Raw genomic sequence first — 16,612 nt, forward strand, 5'->3', positions numbered from 1 at the left:
TCCTGAATGAAATTTTAACTGCCATTTATATACATTTACAAGTGAAGTCCATGCAAACTGAAATGACTCGGGTCTGCCAGCCCATAATACACCTGCAGGTCTATTCAGTTTGTTATGAGTCATTGGTCGAACGATCAACATAGAACCTGATCTGTCGGTGTCTTATGCAATGGCAGAACAGGGTCTTGTGTTGTTTGCCTTTGGAGCTGACTTGTGAGTACAGGTGGTAGTCATGTGTGCCATATAATGTCTGTTGTTAATTGTGAGTGATGGCTTAGGGCCAAATGCATCCAAAGTTTGAATATATTTTTGTGATTAAGATGACTTTTAGAATTACATGACAAGTATACTTCATTCCTTGCATGTTTTACATGTTATTTTGAAAGGATTGCAAGACCAGATGTTAAACATTTTTCCTGTGTAATTTTACCTCAGATATTTCAAATATTTATTGGACAGTTTGCAATGTAGAGTTGCATAGGGCTGTTAAATGCTGGTTAACAATGTGAAAGAATAAAGAATGGGATTGTTATATATAGCATGGGATTATTACATATAGTATCCTGACCCTTTTTTTTTTTTTACAGTTTTATGCTTAGGTGAAAGTTTGTCATATGACAAAAATTCTATCTTTAGAATGTCCATGCAGATCAATCAAGCTGTGCATATCTCTTCTTTTTTTTTCTTCTTCTTTTTTTAAATTGGTGGAAAAGTGTTTAGTATGGAGAAGGGAGAAAAAAAGCCAGTGCTTATGGATATTAAATTTTAAACTTAAGATTTAATGTTGAGCGAGCAAACAGAAGTTTTCCTGTTGTATTCAGTTCACTCTAAGCTCCTCAGATGTGTTCTGTTGAATTACGAGTTCATGCTTCACGCCATAATTCAGGTGTCCTCCATAGAACTGCTGTTTACTTGATACGTTTGCCTCCAGAATGATAGCATATAGAGGGTGCTGAATTATTTGAGCAAGACACCTCGGCCAATTCTATACCTCTATGTATATCATTCTGCAATTGTTTTGTCTATCTCCTACCCCCTTAGCTTCATAGATAGATATTTTTTTTATAAATAATTTGTTGCATTATCATGGCTTGATAGTCTTCAGTCATGACAATTTTTAGCCCACGCTACTGCATTTTGTTTCCCCTCATTGCAATTCATTACAGTTACAGATGTATAAATTGCTGCAAGAAAAACTTTTAGTTGAAACTTGAAGGTGTTACCGACTGCTGGTTGTGTAAGGAGGAAAATGTGTTGTTTATTTCAGTATCTTTATACAAGGTATACGTACTGATTGACCTTTGTGGTGAAAACATTTTGGATGCACAGTCATTTAGAATAGAAAGGAAGAAATAACCAGTTTTCATCCCAACCGATTTTTACTGAATAAAAAAAATTAAACACCAAGCACTGTAATTTTATCACTATTTAATTTACTAGGCAAAAGTTCAGAGTATTTGATTATATTTTTTTTTTATCCATCCTGAGTGCAGGTTTCCTATTTGATGAGTACTGTTTTGAAATAAATGTACATGTACCAGGCTTTCATTATCAGCATTTATCTAGTTTGTTATCTGATAAATTATGTCTTGTTTTTTTCTTCAAAATTTACAATGAGAAATTTATGTAATATTTAATCAATTGATGGATGCATCACATTAAAGAATCAGAATTTGGATTCTTTTTTACAATTTACATGCAAAAATATAGTGTCAAAATTTCTCCCTTTTGTAGCCCCCCCCCCTTTTTGCCCTGGTCCCACAAGGGGATCTAGGCAGCATGCTGGACATGGGGCCTTCTTTTAATTAATACTATTTTTCCCAACTTTCACCTATGTTTTTGTTCATTTAGAAAAAATCAAAGAAAAATGTGATTATGAAAATAATTGTGGTTTGAGTACTAAAATGTTTTGTACTAAGTGTGACCACATTAAGTTTTGGATCATATTGCAAACAAGTCTGTATTTACACCAAGCATTTGGTATAATTTAGGGATAAATGCAATATATTTTTGTTTAACCTTAATGTTTTTTCACAAGTTCCTTTTTTTTACTGTCTTGAAGAATTTTGTGGCTGTTTATGAACAGTATGCAGCTTTTAGACGATACATTATATATATTTATATTTATATATATATATATATATATATAATGCTTTAGAATAATCTTACATGTTCAGTAAGCATTGCAATTATACAGAAAAGAACACAAAGACGGAAAAAAATGTCTTCCCTTTGCAGCATCCCAAGATCTTTCACATTGTTACCTTAACCATTTTTCTAGATTTTATCATGTTATTTGTACCCACCAGTAGTTACTGCCATCCAGAATTGTGTATATTGTTATTATTTATAGTTAATTATGATGCCAACAGTTAACAGGTTGTAGTGCTACTATAGGTCAAGTTAGGTATTGCTTGGAGAACCAATCATTTTGTGTGTATGACATCCGCATAGCGGTATGATAGACAAGCCCAGAGAGGCCTTATTTAATCTGCACTACACATTTAAGACCCAAAAAGACCAGTTATTTGATTGAAGCTATTATGTATTTCAAGCATAAATGGAACGGTTTCATTGTGATCATTTTAATTAAGTCTTTTTTTATGAAATAAAGATCTTTCATATGAAACTTTTCTCAGTCTCTATTCTTAATTGAGAACTAACATTGCCTACTGGTTTTGGCTTCTTTGTTGTTTGCAAGCATGCATTTGATTGGCTGTTATAGTGAAAACATGGATGTTAGTGCCCTAGAAATGTTTTTGTTTTACATGTACCTTTTGGAGTTTTATGCATTTTTGTGCAAGCCTGAAATGTTCTTTATTTTCAAGATTATTGTCATTGTTGTTCGTTCATATCTTACTGACAACTTTTAAGAAAAATCAGAACAAAAATGAACATTTTTAATGTAAATGTTAGGTTACCTGCTTGTTAACTTGTTTACAGTAGGGTTCTCGATAGTTGGTTTCACAAATGCAGCAAAAATGCTGATCAAAAACAATTTGGCCATGTGATTGTTTGAATAAGTGATGAGAGCAGGAATTCCAAATTAAATGTTCTGCATTCGTTGGTTTAGATTGGAAGAGTTGTATTGGTATAGTCATTGTTGTACTATATGACCTTCATGGGCACGAAATACATGATTGATATTTCAAGACATCTCAATCCTATCCCCTTGGACTTGCGGGTGCCATGGCTGCACCATCTTTTGCAGCTCAATCTGTTGCCTTTACTGCCGTGGCATTAGCTAGTAGGTGCTGGGCTCCATTGTAGCAGCCAAGAAATTTTCCCAACCGGTAAGCTCTGTGGTTAGTGCAGTGCAATATATTACATATCTTGCATGTAAACCTTTTGTGATCATTGTTATATGTATTCTCATTGATATTGTTCATGTACAAATTATTTACCTTCACTTTAAGTAACCAACAAACATGTATGGTGTAGTCAGCAGACTTGCTTATGTACATGGTGGGATGTATTTTTTTCTTGTATGCATATACAGATCCTTCTGACTTTTCAATATGTGTATGTGTGGGTGTCATTTTTTTCCAAATCCCAAAATAATAGGGGCCCTGAGTGGTCTCAAGCACTCACCATTACGGATCACTGCCATCTCACATCTGTCTGCATGGGTTCGAGTCTCGAGCTTGGCTAATGTGGGTATGTGAGAACGATTGCCGGTAGCTTGTTATGGGTCGGTGGTTCTTTCCAGGGTTTTGCCAGGTTCTTCCTCCACTATTAATGCTGGCCACCATGTATAGCCTAATTTGTGCTGAAAAACAGCATTAAACCCCATTACAACAACAACAGCCAAACTAACATTTTGTTGTAAATTGTGTACATCTCTAGTAAGCATTTTTTTAATGTGGTCTTGTCGCATTGTTCTGGAGAGTCTCTTTCGTGCAATTTAAAAAAATGAAAACTATGCAATTATGAAAAACTGATGAAGTCTTTTTCATGAGTAATTTAGTTTTTCTTGTCAGAACTCTTTCTTAACAATCATTATAAGTACCTTAACTGTTCTACCTTTACTATACCAGAATATATAATCATACCAAGTGTGGTTTGTTATCATACTGCTCTGCTTGTAGCCAACACCAAGTTACAGAATGTTGCCTGCCTTTTTATTATTTGTTTTGCTATTATGATACCTTCATGGACATATTTAGATTAAACCTCCAAAAGTGCTAGGTTTTGTTTCCAGTGGTTTTTAATCTAGATATTAAAATGTACTTCTAAACAGAAACAAAAAAACTGAACTGTTTACTTGTGAAACTGCAGTAAAATGTTCTGATTTCAGAAACATTTATTTTTATGGAGGCAAAATTGTGTTAGTACTTTAATAATAGGCATATTTTCAAAATTTAAATGATAGGAATTTAGACCTAAATGCTGAAGAAAGTTACAAATTAAGAAAGGTCTTGCCTTGGCAACATGAAGAGGTCAAATTTCTGTTTCCTGTGCATCATAATCCAGGTACCATAGGATATTTGTACATGTGTTATTATGATGTATGATGCATTTTATAATTACCAATTATCAAAAGTCTGGTGTTTTCCAGTTATCATGAGATTATGTTTATTATTGATCTGGCAGTTGTCAAAATTATAAGTACTTTAAGGCTGTAACTGTCATAAAACATGCAAATGAACATTTATTTACAGATGACAGCCTGTCTATTCTTATAGGCTGTAACTGTCATAAAACATGCAAATGAACATTTATTTACAGATGACAGCGTGTCTATTCTTATAGGCTGTAACTGTCATAAAACATGCAAATGAACATTTATTTACAGATGACAGCCTGTCTATTCTTATAGGCTGTAACTGTCATAAAACATGCAAATGAACATTTATTTACAGATGACAGCATGTCTATTCTTATATGCCTTGGTTTTGAATGTTCCCTTTTGTCTTAATTCCATGCATTTGTTGTCAGTTGGTGAAAATGTAACATATTGGAAAATTAAGCCTTGTTTTTAAAAGATCAAATGGAAAATAAAACACTAAGATTCCCAGGCTCTTGAGAGAGAATGTAATTTTTTTCTTTGAACCAGTCTTTAATGTAGAGGGAGTTTGGTTCAAAATTAATATCTATAAATGCTTGATGGCACATATTTTTTTATTTCTCAAAATTTAAATGAAATACATATTTTGACCATGTTGTTGCTTACCATTTGTGTGTTGTATGCTCTAGGAACCATTTAACGTATTCATGATTGTACAGATTACCTCCAGATTTGAAACACTTGAACAGACGCATGGAACTGTCTTTGATCTTGCCTTCAGAATCAATTATTCTAACACCTGCAATTGTTTGTTAATGTTAAATGCATATGTACCTGTAATATTTGTCACAATTGCAGCAATCATGGAAAATGCACAGTACCTTTGCATATGTTTGCCAGAGTCTCCAAGATGTATCTTGTGTATTAGGCTTGTAACATGACATTTCACCTGTAATTTCTTCAAATTTGATTCAAATCTAAACTCTTAACTCTTGATGATGAAATCCATGTCGGTTGTACATACCAAATTTTAATTTGAATACAGGTCCATTGCACAGCCTCATGTATTTCTAATAGTGGCATATGTGACCCATGTATTTTTAATAGTAGAATGCAACCATTTGTAAAATTTTATAGAAAAATAAATATCCTGCAATCCAGTTATTTTTTCCTTCTCTGATCAGTCTTGATAATTATTTTATTTATATCCTGCATTTTAGAGTTTAAAGATCCTATCTTTCTGTATGCTACAGGAGATCTCATCTGTTTTTAAATGTATATTTCATCTGGTAGAAGTAGCAATTTGTGAATATTTTTAAGGGAAGGAATAAAATGTTGAATCAGTCTCATTATTCTGTACGTACATGGACAGTTACACTGTATGAAAAGTGCTTGATTTAAAAAAAATTGAATAGGGTGAATTCTTGATTGTTTTCCAGAGACCTTAATTCAGTGGAAAGCTAAGGCTCAGTTGACTGCATGTCTTAATTTAGTCACATGGGCACACATCATATAAAGCTTGTTGTCGCTTGTAGATGGATTGCAGTTTTGATATGCCTGTGTAGAAAAGTTCATTTGGTATCTGCATGTTCATCATTACTACCCTTACTAGTGGTTTTTCACGAAGCAACTCTGTTACTTCTGAAATAGAAAAGTAGTTGCTCCAGTAGTTTTCAGATGCAAAAAAAAAGGAGCAAAAACACTTCTGCAGAAATTAATGAAATGCCAATCTCCAGTACACTAATTTGCTAGTGTGATGTGCACCGTGTGACAGGTCGAGACATGTTACCAGGGAATCTTTGTTTTGACACTGAGTTCAGGTTTAACTAGTTCTAATGATGTATCATTGAGTTGGTGTATGAATTACGAATCACCGACTTTGATGAAAATAATTTTGTATTTGCTGTTTGAAATGATTGAGTATTAATTCATTTCTGATTTCTGGTGAATATGTCAGTTCTATTGCAACTGGCTTTGCTTCTCACTGCAAGTTTCCAAAAATATTGCAATATCTGCTAGTGGTTTTATATTAATTGACATCCTGTAAAATTGGGTGGTTAGTGGCACAAAATTTCCATCAATATGAAAGGTGGTCGACTTCATTGTCTATTCATAACCAGTCAGTGGTCAGACTTTTTCCTGCCTCGCTCTTAGTAAGCTGCCAGTTAGAAGAAACCATTTTGTATTTTAAAAAATTATTCCAACATTTATTGATAATCTATAATGTTTGGGAAATTTATGGTGTTTTCTTGAAATTATTGAAAAACTCTTGATACTTTCAAGAACTTCAAAAATTTATCTGAGTGAATACAGAAAGTTAAATCTAAATCAAATACTTAATTTTTTAAATTAAGAATTCTTTTCTAATTTACTAATTTTCAGTAAAGAAATAATAAATAAAATTGTGTGAATTACATCACTACACGGTAGTCTCACATGGAATGTTACATTTTTTTCTTATACTTTTTCACCTATTGATGCAGTGAATATGAAACTAAAATTCAGAAAGTAAAATCTCAGTAAGAGAAAAATACTTTATAAAAAGTCACTGTAAACTCTTAGGAATGTCCTTGGAAAACAATTCTCTGGTGCTGTACAAACCATGGTTGCATTTCATTTAATCTTTTGTTGTCCATCTATTTAGTTGTATCGTAAACGTCTTCAGAAATGTATCTCCCCCAGCTATTATAAATATTAACTGCTTGATGTATATAAAAATCAGGTTCCTCATTTCACGGATCTGTACCTACTATTTTAGAATTTTGTTATTGGGATTTAAAATTTAAAAAATTATAGGATCAACTTTTATTAGCCTGTCATAAGTCAGAGTATAATATGTTATAAAGTTTATCTATCCATCTGCTAGTTGCTAATTTCTGAACAATAACTCCACTTCTCTACCATCTATACTTACCAAGCTTTCTATATAGATTACACATGGGGTAAGGAAAATGCCTATTGATTTTGCATTCAGAAAGGTTGAGGTCATTATTACTGAAAGACAAAAAATTATTGTGGCACAATAACATTAATTCTACATCTATCAATTTGGTTTCTGCACAATAAATCGAATTGTCCACAGCCTACAGTTACCAAAGTTTATGGATGAGTTGCACTTGGGGTCAAAAAAGAACCCTCTTGATATTTCAGGCTTGATAGCTCAAAGGTGAAGATTACTGAGACTGAAAGTAGAGGAAAGGTATCTGCACAACAACTTAAGTTCTCTACCATCTGCAATTACCAAACATGTATGGATTGCTTTCACTTGAGATGCAGAGGAACCCTATCCATGTAGGGGTTGAAAGGTCATTGGTCAAGGTCACAGTGACTGAAGGAAGAAAAATAGTCTCAGCACAGTAACTTAAGTTTTCTGTGATCTACAGTTACCAAACCTTGTGAATGACTTGCACTTGTTAATTGCAGGCTTCTGCACAACAACTTCAGTTCTCCATCATCTACAGTTTCCAAACTTTGTGGATGGCTTCTGCACAGTAGTTATCCCACCAGCTTAGCATCAGCTGATGGTTCACATCGGATTTGGTGCATCAGCCTGAGAATTAAGATCTAGATGGTATTGTTACACTCCTGTGACTCCATACATGTTACCACATTACCATTCTGGATAATCTAGTTGCAACAACAGCGATAAATAGATTGGCAAAACTAGGCTGGGGTATAAAAGGAAGACTAACTGAGTTTTCTCATTTTCTCCGTGTCAGTGAACAGATTTTGGGATAGGCCCATGATTTAACAGTTATTTGACTGATAATGGTCAGTTGCATGACTGATTGTTTTTAATATCCTGGTCATGTTCAATACCCCATTTTGTAAGACTGGCTTCTCATTTCGACTAGAAGTGTTGTTTAGCAATTTCCACACATAATAGACCTAACAAGTTGAACTAGTACATGAGGTGCACAAAATGCCAGTTGGTACAGGCTGAAAATGTAAAAATACATTGACAAAGTCAGATTCTCTGCAAATTTACCTAGTCAGTCATACTAAAAGCTACATATTTACACTATAAAGCAATTTTCCTTAAGGTAAATTCTCTTTTACATATGACTGTATCTACCTATAATATATATTAAGCTTGTAGATATGACTTGTGCAGATTTTGTCCCACATACTGGGAACCTCCTATGTCCTTCATTCTTTAATGCTTGGTGTGATCATTGGTGGGGTTGGCAAATGTCATTTTTGCAAGAAAATTGTAACAAATACAATTAACTGAATCCTTGTTTATTAATTGAAATACAGCATCAATACTCTGCCCATTAGTTTTCATCGTAGTCCTAACATTTTCAAATGGCCCATTAGTTTTTCCTCAGTTTGCATTGATTTATGTAGGAAAGCAGGTCATTGACCCATCACCAGGGCCAGTTGGTTTTCTGAGCTAGGGAGATCCCTGACATTGAATGGGTTGTTCTATCATCTATATGTATTTATGGATGGACAATGAAGGACACAGAAAAGTATAAGCCTGTATGGAAAGAAAAAAAATCAAAATTTGGCAGGTATATTTGACATTATCAAGAGACATTTGAATGACGTTGGAAGAGCTGCAGTAGCTCAGTTGTTAGCACGCCAGGATTGCATCCAAACATTGGTTCAGATGTGTTGCTATGCCAAAAATCTTGAAAACTTCAATGATGTTGGATACTTACGTTAGTAATGACTGCAGTAACAAAACAAACACCCAACTCAGTGTCATAATTGTATCATTATTAGGGATTCCTGGTCTTGGTCTCGTACCTGCAAGTCACATCACTGCAGATCGTGGACATACCTCGCCCACAGCATACATGGCCGAGTTTGCCACGACTCCCGTCTCTGTCTCAGGCATGCAGCGGAGTGAGCCCTCCCCCATTCCCATCAGTACCTCCCCCATCCACAGAGAACAGCAGTTACTTACACAGCGCACACAAGGTAATGTTTATATCTTTGAAATTTCAAAAGAGAGATAATTTAGACTGTTTAACTTGCAAGGGGAGACAACTTGAGCTGTTTTAGGATTCGTTTCAAGCTACAGTTTCTAGTATTTTATTTCACTTTGTGCTGAAATGTGAAACACTGGTATTGCTTTCACAAATGAAACAACTGCATGAAGTAATCCTTATTAGAAATGCTGCATTCAAAAGATTTCTACTTCATGTTCCGTTATGCTAGAAATATGTGAAAATAATCACAATAAGAAGATAAGTGATACATTGGAACAAGGCAGATGAGTAATCGTCATTCTTTATTCAAAGATAATTTTGTATCTTGCTTGTTTTAAACACGGAAACATTGGATAAGTGTGTTCACTGTAGCAGCCATCATCTATTATATACATGATTGTCTACCATCTCGATGAGGACAGCTTGGAAATACCTATAAAAGCATTTGCTTTAACTCCAAGATGGCAACCTTCAGAGAAAGCATTAGCTTATTACAAGAATGTCACTTATCTCATTTTCCCTCAAGAAATCTTGTTAATTTTGTCTGGTTTGCTACATACTTACCTTTTAAAATCAGTTGGCAAATTTTTTTTATCTTAACATAAATCTTGTGCCATCTGTTTGTTATATTCAGATGTAATCAGAATCTCTTTGCTTTGCTTACTAACCCAAGAAAATTTATTTGCAATAACTTTAAAGTAAATGAGTGTGGATGGCAGTACATTGTAAAATGCTTCATATAATAAGGAGAAGATTGTTCATCTCCTCTCTTTCTTTCTCTCTGTCTCTTTCTCTCTCTCTGGCCCTTGGTGACCAAGTGACCTATGGCGTTCGCCATTACAGATCACTATCATCTCGCCTCTGTCTACCTGGGTTTAAGTCTCAGCCTGGCCATCATGGGTATGTGAGAAAGCTTGCAAGTAGCTTCCCATGTGTTGGTGATTCTTTCTGCAGCTTTCCTGGGTTCATCCACCATCAGATATGCTGGCTGCCATGTATAGCCTATCATGTGCTAAAACTCTTGTTAAAACCACAAAACAGTCTCCCTCTCTCTTTCCTAACAAAAAAGAACACTTGGAGAACATTGTTTTGGACTGTGAAACATAGTCATCCAAAACTGAAACATGTTGATGCTATACAGACCAAGGAGAAGAGAAAATAAGTTCAAAGAAATTTATTTTTTCCATTCCTCTTTGGAAACAAGTTTTGCCTTTAGCTACTCATAATGAAGACCGTCATAAAGTAAATGTAAAATGTGGTATGTTACATACTTCAGGAAACTCACATTGGTAATTTATTGCTTGAATGTTCTTAATTGTAGGGGTTATCATGTGTAAATTGTTGTTTCCTGATGATTGCAGCCTTCTCTATGTACTTGGAGTAGCAACTCATATAAAAGACAGAAAGATTAATTAGAAATTAAATAAGCATTCTGACTTGTTTTGTTTACTTGTAAAATTGCCCCAGTATAGTTGCAAGACATGAAGAAAAGTCCAGTACATTATTCAGCTAAAAAGTGATAAAGAGAAACAGCTGGTTTATTTTCATGGGAAATAACTAGTTTTGTGGCAGTTCAGTGAATTGAATGATGCATTAAATGTTCTATTTGATGTTGTTTTGGGTTTGACAACTTTTCTCAGTGCAAGATAGGCTATACATGGCAGCCATTATAACCGGTGGAGGAATAATCCAGGAAAACCTCGGTAATAACCACCAACCAATGAGAAGCTACGGGCAAGCTTCCTCACAAAACTGAATTGGCTGAGTCAACGACATCAACCTACACAGGCAGAGGTGAGATGGCAATGATCTGTTATGGCAATTGTTTAGACCACTCATCCACCCGGCACCCCTATTTGATATTGATACATCTGTGTGTTACAGGGTGAAATTCAGTAATGATGTTAGACTATACATCTTCTGAAGAAAATAGGATGCCAACATAAACCTATGACCTCACTGACTTTCAACAGGAAACAATACAGCAAAAGGGTGTCCATGGAAAAATCTATCTCTGTTTTTTTTTTAAATAACCCACAAAGTGCACAGGAGATTTTCATTTTAAAAACTAGACTCCATAAAAACTTCTGTTTAATAAAGTGATGAAAGAAAATAGACGGTTAAATAGTATCAAAAGAAATTTTTTAATTTCTTAGATTGTTAATTTTGTTGCTACTTGAATAGTTGTATATTTGAAAATAGTGGTCATGATGGCACACAGTGGATCCAAACACCTGTTTTCAGAAAAAGTGATAGGATTTTAAGGTCAGTAGCCAAATAACCATCTCTTTCCCAATCTTGACATGGATTTATTGTTGGTAGAAAACCATATTGTTTTGAGTGATGTTTATTGTTTGATTATAAACAGACTTGTTGACCTCGAAGAGATATAGAAGAGTGGTACTGTGACAGGCCCAGCCATTTCTGATAGTTATATAATGTTAATTGAAGGCTTACCTCACAAAACTTGGGAATCGACTTTTCATCCACAGAGTATCTAAGAATCATATAGACTTTTGCCTAGAACTTGCACGTGCCCAAACATTAACAAGATCTGTACAGTATATGGTTACCTGATCAAGCAAAATGTGAACTAAGATGGCTGTAGGGCATTTAATTTATCATAAAGAACAAATAATCTGTGAATGATAACTAATGCTTTTTAACAAATTGTGATTTATGTTATTCAGAATATTTTTGAAAATGAATTAAAGGTCATTAATTTTAATAAGGTATTCATGAAAATATAATTTACACTTTTCATATAAATGAAATGTAACCCATGGATAAAACAATTATTTATTTTATGTATTTTATTATTTGTTTATTTATTAATTTATATATAAATTTAGAAAGCATAGCTCACCAAGTAGGAGTTACTATTCTCGATAAGGCACTAATTGATTCAAGAAAAAGTAATGTGGATAAATCAAAAAAGAACTAAACAAATGGCAAACAGGAACAGAATCTCATTGAACTGCACCCAAGCATTAGAATTTTTTTTTTTATATTACATGTGCCTGTCGTAGAGTTGGCTGTATTGAGCTGTGCTGTCCAACCTACATCATTTGCTTATCTGGCCCATAACTTTGTAAAGATTAGTGAGAGAAACTTGGGCCAAGTACATATTACAGCTGCTCCCCAGCTGCAAGGTCAAGGGCTCAATAAAAAAAGGATGCTGGGACTTTTATCCTATTCCAGATTATAAATTTTGAACCAGCGGATATACCTTTATAAAACTTTGCCCTAATTGACATCATACAAGATGGCGTGTACCATAGCCATACTTTGCGCCTCAAGGTCAGCTGTTTGTCCTCGTGACAGGTGATTAAATATTTGTACCTATTTGTAATTGCGATAATCTCATCTAGGTACTCCTATTCATTAAGGTTAATTATAATGTGCTCATTTGGTCCATAGGCATGGTGCAATAACCAAAATGGACGCCTTGAGAACAATATTCTCTTTTAAAAAATCAACATCAGTCTCATTTTTATAGCAACTCATTATTATGTCTCCTCTTTGATGTAATAGAAAAGAATATTTTAATTTTTTGTTCTACATCTCTTATGCCCTGTCATATTAGACAGATGGGTGGATTGGTTGTTCAGTTGGTTGGTGGGTTACATTTTTATTATGTTAGTACATTACTGGTTATATATAAAGCTGATTAAAATTAAATTTAAAAAAAACAACCAGTAAAAGCTAAAATGCGAAGAGTAAAAATTATTCCCCAAAACTTGAGAAAAGAGATCACCATCTTCTTCTCAAGAAGGCTTCAGTCGGAGCATATTTTCTGCATGATCATTACTGTTTACTGTGAATATGAGACACTACTACTATAAATCAAGTCACAATCTCTTTAAGATGAGACATTAAAACTTTTGTTTCCGTGTCGTACATCGGTGGTCCTATCAAGGTCATGGTCACTGGTCAGTAATTTAGGTTTTAGTCACATTTCCAACTTCAGAGATGTTCCAGATAAAAAGATGAAGCTCAGTTGTGTTATTAGATGTGTTGCATTGCAGTTTTATTCTGAGAGCTATGTAACTGGCCATTAAGTTCATAGTGTCTGTGTAATAAAACCTGTTTTTAACTTCACTTAATACAAAACTTTCATTGGCTTCCTTTTGGAGGTCTGTTAGAATTTTTTTTTTCCTACTTTATCTGTCAGCTAGATGTAGTGCTTGGTGGATGGTAGACTGATCAAAGAAGAATCTATAGATTGGTTTCATGCTTGATATACATATTCAGTTGCTATTGAAAATCAGTTGTCTCAACAATAGTACTAGACTCAGACTATATCTGAGATTGGAAACATGTTATTGCTGGGTGTGTGTGTCTTCTTTATATGAGTAACTCATTAATATTCATTTCTTTGAAGACATTGCACTCCTAGTTAACCAATTTTAGCATTCCTTGGGTACCATCACACTTCAGAGAACTGAAATAGTGGTCCACACTAGTATGAAAACACTTATACTAAATTGTGCCTGGATTTACTCAATAAAGAAAGACATCAGATTAAACATAAAAGCAATTAGACTCCAAGCAGCAGAGTCAGTATAGGCTGCCAGCTATGTTAAATATTCTGGAAACTTTGACCTCCCATTTTCCTGTTGACAGAATCGTAAAGTCAATATGGGCTGCCAGCTATGTTAAATATTCTAGAAACTTGACTTCCAGTTTTCCCGTCGACAGAATCATAACAGTTCTACAACACTGATTGTAATGGCAGTAAGACATGGACCCACCACCCCAAAAAATGTACCTATGAGGGTCAGCATCTTGTATTGTCGGACTACTATCATTCAATACACATCTAGAATCTATTAATGAATTTAATAATTGACACTAAATTATGAATCAAAGTATACTTTATTTCCTATGAGGTGGTCTTCAAATTTCAAGACGGGCCCATTCTATTTACTATTGCCACTGTGTTGACTTGACAGACACGCATAGATCTCATTTAAATTAGAGAATATTCTTTACAAAAGTGACTGCTGCATAAGAATAGCACAAGAGTATTTTCTTTATTTGCTATTTATAGCAACTGCATATGACCCATTTCAAAGAAAACAGACTGGTTTCTTCAGAAGTGATCTATGCCTAACATTCATTTTATTGATCAAGTAGTTAGTAAACCAGTCAATGTTTTTAAAGAAAATGGCTCCAGATGTTAAGTGAAACGCTTTATGGTGCAAGTTTTGGATGTTTTATGATGGAAATGTTCGAGCAGATGGATCTTTTCAGACTTCTAAATATGTCAGATCAGAAAAAGTGACAACACCACTTTACAAACCTTAAAAGAAGAATATGAGAGTAATGTAATACATCGCTCTAAAAACCTGACCATGCTCATTGCAGAATTCCAGTTCACAATCATTCAGCGAAAGTTGCACATGTAGACTAGTTGAAGTGAGTGCTGAATATATATAATTTTTCAGTATATTTTGTGTTTGGATTCTGGTTCTAATCCATATTGAATTTGCCCATTACGACAAGAATTTTGATCAGCTGCAGAACCAGGTTAGTCGGAAAAAAAATGTGTCTTTGTCATATGTGCTGTAATTCTGGCATGTAATATATAGATTACACTTCTACGTCCAAATTATGCTTTTTTGCCAATTACAATAGCAATCATTATGCTCATACTTCTCATTGGGTTGGCACTTATAAACGTATGATAGAAAAAGGTCACTTATTTCTGATAGAGGTAACATTCAGCACAGCTAGACCTTTGAGCACACTTCAGTCAATGGTAGTGTACCTACATGAACAAAATATCCCACCAAAACTTACATTTACATGGTAAGATGTATTGCAGCCTAGTTTACCTAGTACCCCTCTGACAGGCATTGCATGTGATCAGTACACAGTAGAGATGTTTATTTTTCCATTTAAGGTGTGCAGGAAAAATTATCATTTTCACTTTTGAACATATCGGGACAGCAAGGGAAAAAAAAACTTTTTTTAAAGTCCAGAAATAGGATAAATAAGTGTACCAAGACCATCATCTGAAGTTTGATTGGATAAGTAACAGTTAGTGTACAAACGCCATCATCTGAAGTTTGATTGGATAAATAACAGTTAGTGTACAAATACCATCATCTGACGTTTGATTGGATAAATAACAGTTAGTGTACAAATGCCATCATCTGAAGTTTGTTTGGATAAATAACAGTTAGTGTACAAAAGCCATCATCTGAAGTTTGTTTGGATAAATAACAGTTAGTGTACAAAAGCTATCATCTGAATTTTGATCAATATTTGTTGTAGGAACATTATCAGACTGTGCCAAATGTAGTTATGTAAATATTTCATTTTCCACACATTTCTAAAAGTTGATTGAATCGTATTATTTACAGATGTTTTAACAGTGCAAGTAATGGAAGATTGTTTAGGTAGCTTGGCTATTACTGTATTGCATACTTTATAATCATATTATTTGAACAGTCCCAACCTTTTACATGAAAAACACAGAATCTTATTGCTTATGCCTGCCTGCAATCAATAAAATCCGGACTCTCCCCAGTAGAAACAGTAGTCTCTTTTCTAGTAGATTTCAGAATGCAGCCATATTGGTTCATAGTTTCATATTTTTCAATTAGACTGAAATCCTTCCCATAGCAGTGAAATATTTCGTATTTATTTTTGTTGTTTTTTTTTGGTTTTTTTTGTATCCATGATAAATTAAAAATGATTTGTATAATGGAAATATATTTTTGCAAGATCTATAAAGATGTTACTGTCCGGATTGCTGAGTGCACTTAGAGTAGATTTTGAAATCCCTCTGGATTTTGTTTTTGTGGTGTTCAGCTATTAACATAATTTCTGCCTGTGTGCATGTAATTTCTAAGGTCTGTTATTGTTAGCATGTCTGTCACTTGGTTGGTTTTAGCTTCTCCATGTATTCTCAAATCTGATCAACCGAATTTCTTTGCCTTGGCTATTTTAAGAGGAACCTATCAGTAGTATGCTGTTGGGAGTTTGTCTTTTTTTGTATACATCCACTATTTTGGCAGGTTGTGTTATGCTATCATACTGTCTGATCAACTGTTTGTTAACTTCAATTCTACAGCATTTAGATCCACCAGATTTTGTGCATACTGGTCCTTTGAGTAAGAACCATCCTGATTTTAGTGTCAGGAGGCCAGTGGTC

General features: G+C 34.2%; 1 protein-coding gene across 5 annotated transcripts in view; it reads left to right on the top strand.

The window, feature by feature from the left end:
• The window catches only part of LOC149775704 (RNA-binding protein Musashi homolog Rbp6-like), a 202,698-nt gene that overhangs the window by 164,237 nt on the left and 21,849 nt on the right, over positions 1–16,612 (top strand). For 3 of the 5 annotated variants that reach the window (XM_089944434.1, XM_089944436.1, XM_089944435.1), the window contains one exon: positions 9,239–9,436. The exons of the other annotated variants lie outside the window; for them this stretch is intronic. In XM_089944434.1, coding sequence (XP_089800560.1) covers positions 9,239–9,436 — 198 coding nt within the window. The remainder of the gene's footprint in view (positions 1–9,238; positions 9,437–16,612) is intronic. 5 annotated transcript variants of the gene reach the window in all.

The sequence above is a fragment of the Sinohyriopsis cumingii genome, chromosome 19, assembly GCF_028554795.1.
Source record: "Sinohyriopsis cumingii isolate HCF-2022 chromosome 19, ASM2855479v2, whole genome shotgun sequence".
NCBI classification, from domain to species: Eukaryota; Metazoa; Mollusca; class Bivalvia; order Unionida; family Unionidae; genus Sinohyriopsis; species Sinohyriopsis cumingii.